The sequence below is a fragment of the Mustela nigripes genome, chromosome 1, assembly GCF_022355385.1.
Source record: "Mustela nigripes isolate SB6536 chromosome 1, MUSNIG.SB6536, whole genome shotgun sequence".
NCBI classification, from domain to species: Eukaryota; Metazoa; Chordata; class Mammalia; order Carnivora; family Mustelidae; genus Mustela; species Mustela nigripes.
This window is the reverse complement of record NC_081557.1, coordinates 60,086,937-60,096,517: the sequence shown is the minus strand read 5'-3', so window position 1 is coordinate 60,096,517 and position 9,581 is coordinate 60,086,937. Positions and strand designations below refer to the sequence as shown.

Sequence of the window (9,581 nt, the reverse complement as noted above, 5' to 3'; positions counted from 1 at the left end):
ATGAATGTGTCTAATTACAGCCTGCCAAATAAAAAGTTAATGCTAAATCTGAAAATTACTCTTTATTTTCTGTATTTGTAAATACTATGGTTAGTGTAAACACATATTGAGAAACCAAGCTATATTAAAAGTGATAGAATGCAAATCTCATGTTGTATCCTGATTCTAACACTGTTTAAAAAAAAAAAAAGTTTCTCTGGGATACATCTTACTATTCATTCAAAAAAGATTTTCACATCTGCAACACATCTGGCCACTGTTCTAAATACTGGTGATACAGCCACAGACAAAACAGATAAACTTCTTGCTCCCAGGAATACATTTCAAATAAAGGATGTGGTACGATATGAATAAAGAAGATAATTTCAGATTGTGATGTTTCCTATGAAGGAAATAAATAGGATTACTTAATAGAGAATGATAGAAGGGAATGTAATTTAATTAAGGAGGTCAGTTGGGGAAGGTCTTATAAAGTGCTAATATTTGAGCAGAGACTTTAATGAAGAGAAATGAGACAGCTGTATGGAAACCCAGGGGAAGAGGGTTTCAGACAGAGGGAGCAACAAATTCAAGGCCATGAGGAAGAATGAGAGTGAAACACTTATGTTTGAGGAAGAGATAGCAGGCCAGTGTGATGGGATTTAAAAAGGTGGAGTGTGGGAAGGGCAGTTAACAAATACTGCAGAGGGGATTAAATCAACTTGAAAACCAAATAGCATTTCAGATCATATAGCTTTCCAGATTTGTGGCCTATGCACAATTATTGGGATTATTAGACTCTATTCAACTCACAGCATTGTATAATAGTATGAAAAATTAAGCTTTATAAAGAATGTACTTAATGTTCAACAAACTTTTTTTTTAGGGCAGTGGTTTTTATTGAATGTTTTTTTTTTATCATTTATAGTTTACCACGTGTAATTATCTAAATTTCAAAGATTGTTTCAATTTGATGATACTAAGGGGGAGTGTTTACATGGTCATCAGTTACATATGTTTCAGTTCACTTACATGAGCAAAACTGACATGCAAACCATTGTGGAAAAGTAGGTGAAAATGAACACTTCTTGATTTCTGGTGGTAATATTTGATTCCTTCAAAAATTTTATTTAATATTTATGTGTGCCTTACAAAGAAAACTACATACTTAACATACACAGAATACGTAGACTCCTACCTTTCCTAAATCATTTTCAAGATGTGATACCACCCAGATATTTTTTCATCATGGAAACTGTCTAGAGAAGTCAGTCCTTTTCTAGTTGATCCTAATTTCCTATTTGCCTCTGGAGAGTTTGGAAATGAGGGCAGGCATTTTGCCATGATCTGCCTGAAGTCTATTTATTTTACTAAGCTAACAAGCTATGCAGATGTCATTTGTGCGCCTGCTGTCCTGGGTATATGGAGAACAGACAGACGGGATGGAAGTCCATGTGGGTGGATTTCTTCAGTTATTTCCCTTGGAGCTAATCTTTCTAACTGGAGGCTATTCCTTGTGGGCTACTCCCAAGGCCCTTATACGCTGTAACGACCTCAGTATAGGAGCCCAGAGATGTGCCTGTCTTTTTAGGGAGAATGCAAGTTGTTTGTAATTAGTCTGCACAGAGTCGAAGCTACCTTCTGCTGGAGAAGGCTTTTCCCATCTGTTTGTGTCTCACTGTGAGGCTGGACCCACCCAGCGAGGTAGAAACTGCCTCAGGTTTTTGGGGTATGGAAAGCACCATGTATTCTGGTTTGGAGTAATTTAGGGGCTGTGTCACCTATGGTGAATTACATAATCCCAGAGAGCTTCAGTTTCTTTATGCACGAAACAGGGGTTGTATTTCCTTTTTGAAGGGTATAGTGACCATCAGAGATAGTATGTATAAAGTATCTGCCACATTACTTCTGATAATAGCCACATGACAAATATAAATATAATAAATATATTATTTGTATTTACAAATATCTTCAGATATATCTTTAGATATATAAAACCAATCTATTTCTTAAATATACAATACATGTAATATATAGTCTCTCATATATATATTCATATATCTATATATCTCACTATCAATGATAGCTATCTGTACATATGGTTCTCAAGTAGATGAAGAGTGCATATCATAGGTTAAAAATATCTCTTGTCAAAAAAAAATAAACAACATAACTGAATCTGTGATCATTCTTTCCTCCCCAAATATTTATTTTGTACCTCTTAAGTAAGTATATCATACTAGGTGGCAGAGAATTGCATTATATCTGTACTCGAGGGGTTTAGATTCTAGGAGAATAAGCAAAGGATATTTTTCACTCAGACTCTTTTCCCCCCATGGGGTGAAAAAACAAAATAAAGTAATGCATATAAATAGTTAGGATACAGGCTTAGTACAGGTAATTTATAAAAGTAATTTTCTGATATCAAACCTCCAATGGTAGATTTTTTACTTAGAATCAATATGTTCCTGGATTTGTATCATTAACCTTAAGGAATATCAAATCAAGTAAAGCAATTTTCAGGCTGTGGCTTTATATCTTGGCAAATACTTCTTGTGAAATCACAGACCCAATTGAGCTCTATGTCTGTAAAAAAAAAAAAAGAAAAGAAAAGAAAAAAAAAGAAAGAAAAGCTTCAAGCTGATGCCTTGTTAATTTTAAAAATAAAAGAACGTTTCCCTTGAGACAAAGAAGTGGATTATCTTCTATCATCTTTACATCTGAGGAAAATCAATGGAGAGCAAGGTATACACAAAGTAGAAAGCTGCAGCCTAAATAGAACTATACTTCAAAATGTTAGTTATTTTCTTTTATCTAAACATTCAAATGTTGTCCAATTAATCACATGTGGTAAACACAACCTAATGATTATAGAACATGTATATTCCACATGCTTTTAGAGCACATTTGTACTCACTGAACATTACATGAATGATGCTCTATTTTTTCCCCAGCAGAGGCTGCATGTTGTTTGTGAAATGCCTGCTCTAAAGTGCTTTTATTTAATGGAAATCCACTGGATGTGTACGTGTAAGCTGCTTGCATAAAGATGAAAAATAGTATTGATTTACTTCTTTTCAAATACTAAAGTGTGCATTACATTCTTCTTCCTCTCAACTCCTAGCTAATCCTGTGGGTCCTTCTCAACTCAGTACAAGGTTCTTCTCTGTATAGCTTTCCCTGGCTCCTCTATTCTGGATTAAATGCCTCTGTGTTGTGATTCTCAAATACCCCAAGCACTTGCTGTATTGTACTAGTTGATTCATTTGTAGGCAGGAATTTGGCTAGCTTTTACTCACCCTTGTGTCCCCACATAAGTACATACATTGTGAAGCCCATTTGTTGAGTTAATGAGATACTGCAGTAGGCAAAGGGAATATAGAGTCAAAATTGCCAATAAAAAGCCTGTGTTCTAGTAAGGGATACAATCATTAATCCAAAAATCATATAGCAAGCCCTCAATAAACACATGTTAGGGGTGCCTGGGTGGCTCAGTGGGTTAAGCCTCTGCCTTTGGCTCAGGTCATGATCTCAGGGTTCTGGGATGGAGCCAGGCCTCAGGCTCTCTGCTCAGCGGGAGCCTACCCTCCCCACCCCCTGCCCTGCCTGCCTCTCTCCCTATTTGTGATATCTCTATCTCTGTCAAATAAATAAATAAATCATTTTTTAAAAGATACTAAGTTAACTAACAGTAAAACAAAACAAAACAAAACACATGTTAGATGAATGACTTCAGAAGTGTATGTGGTATGCCAGAAGCTATGCTGGATGAGTTAGTTGCCTTCATTCTGTAGGCCTTTACAGTTTGTGGAGTGTTTTATCTGTGATTAGTCAGGCTGAAGGTTAGTCAAGCTTCCTATGTCAGTTTGTCCATATCTTAGCTTTCTCTACTCTATGGAAATGGATATGGTTCCAAAGATACCTTTCTTACAAGGGTACCTTGTAAAATATCCATCTTACTCTGCTACATGATTTATTTCCTTTCTCTAGTTCCTGAGTGTTTCTGTTACAATCACAACCAACAAAACTTGGGACTTGCAATAAGTTACTACGTAATTGTCCTGAGGAAGTCATTTAAATTTTCAAGGTGGTAAGAATGTCACAAATGCTTTATCAGCTTTAAAGTGCTATAGGAACATAAAGCCTAATGATTTTGAGGATGAATATAGCAGTCAGTCAATCAGTTGCATATTGGATAGCTTGTTTGTGTCACAGAAACACTGAAACCTGGGAAAGTTCAAAGACATGATGTTATATATACTTGGAAACAAGTTTAGGAAGTAATGAGTTAAATTATTATTATGATGTAATAAATGGGGAAGTAAATAGTCAAAGTGATGATTTTTTAACCTTTTGATATTGCTGAACCATCCGATAGTCACCTAATTGAATGGACCAGGACCTGGGTTTTATTTGTGTTGTTTAACTTGTAAATAATCTGAACTTTATTACACCAGTAGGATAACAGTTCTATAACTATAAAAAACAAGTTTTTGAACCCCTTTTTCTTCTTTTCTCCTCTGAACACATAACTGATTTGGTATGAACTTTTTGTTATTTTAAAAAAATCCGTAGGAAAGTGCATTCATTTTGGTAGAATAATGACATGTCAGTTTCTAAGACACTCATCTATTTAGCAATCGGGAAGATATCAAGGTTAGAACCTGAATAATTCATGAAAGGTGGATTAATTTTACATGTTCATCCCATTTTTAAATTGTTTATTGTAGAAACGATATTTTTTTAATGAAAAATGAGGGTGTGTGTGTGTGTGTGGTAGGTGGGGAATGGTTCTACTGGTATCTTAAAGAGGTAATCACAGTATGCATGGGTCCCTATTCTTAATGTTCTCAGTGATCTAATTGACCATGCATTTTCTTCTTAGGAGGCAAAAGGAGGCACTGATTTTCCATTTTTATTGATCAGGTAGTGCTTTCCATTCTGTCATTCATTCTCTCTAATTCCCCCACCCCTTCTCTCTGCACCCCTGTTTCTTTCTGTCTGTTCCCGTCTGTCTTTGTCTATGTGTCTAATAGGATGAAGGAAAAGTATATTATTATCCAGAGTGATGCTTTTCAAACATCTCAAAGGCAGTCTGTGTAGCAGTTTTGCTGGAAGATAGGGAGGGACTTGAGGGGAGGGGGAAGGTTAATCACTTGGCTGTTGAAATGCTGCAGAAGGGAACACAAAGCTCAGCCCACATAATGAGTGCCCGCAGGCAGCCAGTGAGGAGGGAAAAGTTTGGGAAAAGAACTCATTTCTTGTCTCTCAGAATGTGGAACTTTTGTAAACACGCTGGAACCTCCTGTCACCCCAATTTTATAATATACTTATTTCTTAAAATATTTAGGTTGTGTATTCACAGACGTCAGTGACCACACAAATAGGTACGGAAAGAAAAGAAGAAATTTAATCTTTCTAAGTTAAACCTCCAGATCTGCAGTTTTTAATGTCCCTGGCCCGATTTTCCTTTTCCAGCTGTTAGTCATTTGTAAGAAGCTGCCCTTGTAATTGCAAGTGAGTTGGGATGTGATGTATTCAGCACTGCGTGCACCGTAGCTTTTCAGTCATATCTTTCGAGTCATTTAGACTCCCGGGGAATCATGTTCATAATAAATAGCTTTTTATTATCCAAAGCTGCTGTTCTGGCAGCAAAACGACAGCCCTTTGATAGATGGGCCGGGTAGTTTTTTTGTGTTGTGCTTACTCAGAGTTGTTAGTAGGAAAGACGAAGGCAGCAAAGGGGGGACTTTGGCAAAGCAGCTCTTATGGGTATACTGAAGCAGCAGATCAGAATTCAGAAACAAGAACGAGCGCTGAAATGTGATTCTCTGGTGCCTGGTGTAACACTTCTCTCCACCATAGAACTGTGCGGGGCACTCTCAGGAGCCTCGTTTCGATCTCCGAATCCACTAAAGGACCATGCAGCCGCGGAGCCCAGCAAGCCACCGGGAAGTTTTGCCGGAGCTGATTTCTAGGGGATTTTCCGGTGCCTAGGAGAATCCTGCTTGCTTTGAGCTGTATGGAGGAGGGCTCCAGTTTCCCATGAGGGGCCCCCTTGGAAAAGCCGTCTGTGCAGAATCCAGGCTCTGCTTCTCTCTGTGTGCTATTTATCAAAAGGCTTTTCTCACCTTTGCTGATTTGCTGGTGTGATTTCCATGTACTGAGAGTCCTGTGTAGGGATCCAGGATGGATTGCCTGTGCATTGTCACCACAAAGGTAGGATAGGAAACAGGGCTGTTGTGTGCAGCATTTTTCTATTATTATTCTGGTCCTGTAATTAAACAGCTCTGGTAGGTGCTGTCAGTTCATGAGATAAAATGATTAGTATAATGTACTTTGCTGGGCATTTTGTTCCCCATGATGGTCTGAGGGTCCTATCCTTATTTGATTTCAACTTCTTTAGTGATATTGTGTGTTTGTGCAAATGAAAGGGGAATTTGCCTGTGTTTTTTACGGGAAGGATTTGCTTTTGCCTCTATAGCTCAATATTAAAATATCTATAGTAGTAGTATAGCTTACACATCATTTTAACATAACATATAAGGGTAGTCTTTCTGAGTGTGATAATTATCTTTTCATTTAAAAACCATGTCTCCTATGCTTGAAGAAGCCAATCAGCTTTACTGTGCCTTGACGTATTGTTTCTGATTGGAGAATTCTGACATTCTGTATTTTAGTGATTTTTTTAAAGGAAAAAAATATCCTTAGGTTTTAATTTAAAATAAACAGACAAACAAACACAATAGTTAATGTTGAACCAATTCTATTTTGATTAGAAGCAAATGAAATATTTGCATTATCAGAAATAGAAATAAAAGTGGGATTGGAATAAAATCAATAGGCATTGCTTCTGTGGGTTTATAGAAAAGATCTAGAAATTTCAAATGCATTTTATTTTATTCTGTCATCAGTTCAAAATAAGATATTTAAATTTCATGAACACTGGTTATTTTAAATTACTATTATTTTTTTAAAGAACTAATTAAAATATACTTATTCATCAGCTTCCTTTTTCACTTTGCATGTAGGCACACCATGAGTTAGGTTAAGCTATATCTTTTAGTATCTCACATTGATTAGACACCCATTAAACATGACAAAATCAATAGCTTAGTGCATAAGACTCATTAAGTGTAGATTTCCCACTGTGATCTCCTTTCACCACTAAAGAAAAGATTATTTAATTTTGAAGCCACAAGCCAAGTTCTTTTCCAGATTATATTTCAAAAGATCTTAATGGATCTCTTCCCACATGACCTAGTATCACATGGCAGCTTCATTGATGTCAATAGAGCTGAAGCCTAAAAATTTCTGTTGGGGTTAGTTGACCAGCCTCAAAATTACATGAATACCTTATTTTACTTTTAAAAGTTGCCAACCATCCAATTCAGTTTTTTCCAGGTAAGTCATCAAGAACAAACTAAAATAAATTAAAAAACAAAAACAAAAAACAAAAACGCTAAGTGAGAAATTTTATCTCCATAGGTTTTCTAGAAAAGGAAATAGTCTCTTAAACGTGTTGTACTTTCACTGACGTATTACACTCAGTGTTAATTTTCTTGAGTGGTTACTGTCAGGTCTGACTTACATGTGTTTCTTTTATCCCCAAATCATAATAACTGCAGGTACTGTGAAACATAATTGGTACTTTAAAAATAAGTTATGAAAAGTTATTAATTACAAACCCAAACTATAATCTGTTGCATTGAACAATTTGTTAAACAATTAAATCGGACACTGAAATCTTAGTTTCCTCAATTTGGAAAACATGATCTAGTTAAGAAAATATGTCATGTGCTTTATATTCTTTTAACAAAGTATTAATGACCACATGGAAAATGAAAAATTATTATTCCACTTTAAATGCTATATCAGACATATATGTCATTATTCTAATATTTTGATTTATCATGTAAATTATACAACTCAACAGGACAAACACCTGTGTGAGAATTCATGAATTTTCTGAATTATATACATGAATATTTCTAGGGTGGTACACATATCATCTTTATAGGACAAACATATTTACAACAAATTCATATTATGATGGTAGTAAATAATGCATGACTGATTTAAAAGCTCCATATGAGTGAGAGCCTTCCTGGCCAGCTTCAGATCCCAAATCCTGTCCACCCAAATCCTACTACCATTAGTACTCTCTTATTTTTCCCCAAGTGGCCGTGCACTGGGGATGTCCTTGCCACACTTTCCTGGGACTCTTTGATAGGACACTTAGCAACAACTTGGAAATTTTAATTCTAATTTGGCTCAACTTCCATCTCATTCTCCTCTAGCAATGAGTCTACCTTCTAGCTGCTCTGGCCGAGATGCTTTCTTCAAGTCTGCCTTTACGGCACCTCTGTGTGAACTGGAACTCCTAACTATCCTGATCTGTCCTGGGCTCCACCTCACCTACAGTGCATCTCAGTATCACCCTTGTCAAAGTTTTCACTGGCAGGGAAACATAAATACTTCCCCTGGTTCTCTTTTCTTCCTGTGTTGGCATGAAAGGCACTTACTGTCCCACTTGGACCCATGTCCTTCTATTACACTGTGGAAGTAAATTTCTCTTCATGTCTCTGCTCCACATTCCTAAGAATGGGTGTTAGAAGATTAATGAGAGGAGAGATTATGACAAATCAAGACAAAGCACTGTATAATGGCTTATAAAAGGATCTATTAGACATACTAGAGAAGTGTTTTTATTTTTAGATTTTCTACATACAAAAAAGAAGTGACTGTGACACATTTCATAATAATCTAACCCTTCTGATAAAATAATCCTATCCTAGATCTCACCCATAAAACTCAGGTTGCTTACTGTCTTAATTACTCTAGCCTGGTCAGACTGATTTGCCCTCAGGTTTGGGGTAAAATCTTTTAGGCCAGGAAATAATCAGAGCAACCAAAAACAGAGTTTCTGCCACAGGGATCCCAAGGTCTTTTCAGATGTTCAGAAAACTCACTTTAAAAGAAGATTGAGTCATCTCTTTTATTTGACTGTTCCTGTCCAGTTTCACTTTCCACGCTTTTGTCACAGATGTCACTACTGAGAAAAAGAAGTAACATGACTTAGCGTGAAAAGTAGAACTCTAGAGCAAGACTTGGACTTAAACTGTAGTTCTGACAATTACTAGCTTAAGGTTTACCAAGTTGTTTAACCTGATCTCCCTGAGCCTTGATTTCCTCATCTGTGAAAAGGGTGTATTATCTGTGTGCGAGTGATGTTGTGGTAATAGAAAGTACCTACCACAATTCCTGGTATATGGAAAGAATTCAATATAGAACACTTTATTGAGTAGCACACAATTTATATCTTTAATCTATCCCTGTGTTTGGTTGTGGTCACTGAGGAAAATGAGGTCATCTTAATAATACTGATTAAATGCTATTTACTAGTTAATATAACACATTTTATAGAGTGGGCATTTCCTTTTCTTTTAAGATTTTTTTTATTTATTTGAGAGAGAGAGAGTGAGGGTGAGCACGAGAGGGAGAGCACGGGTAGGAGGAGAGGCAGAGGGAGAGGGAGAAACAAACTCCCTGCTGTGCAGGGAGCCTGATGTGAAACTTGATCCCAGGGCCCTGAGATGAGC

At 36.5% G+C, this 9,581-nt stretch overlaps 1 protein-coding gene across 2 annotated transcripts in view; it reads left to right on the top strand.

The window, feature by feature from the left end:
- The first annotated feature begins 5,872 nt into the window (after positions 1–5,872).
- The window catches only part of DLG2 (discs large MAGUK scaffold protein 2), a 1,549,658-nt gene continuing 1,545,949 nt past the window's right edge, over positions 5,873–9,581 (top strand). The window contains exon 1 of one of the 2 annotated variants that reach the window (XM_059411961.1): positions 5,873–6,198. In XM_059411961.1, the coding sequence (XP_059267944.1) occupies positions 6,169–6,198 (30 nt within the window). In that variant the 5' untranslated portion in view covers positions 5,873–6,168. The remainder of the gene's footprint in view (positions 6,199–9,581) is intronic. The other variant, XM_059411989.1, reaches the window with a different exon arrangement.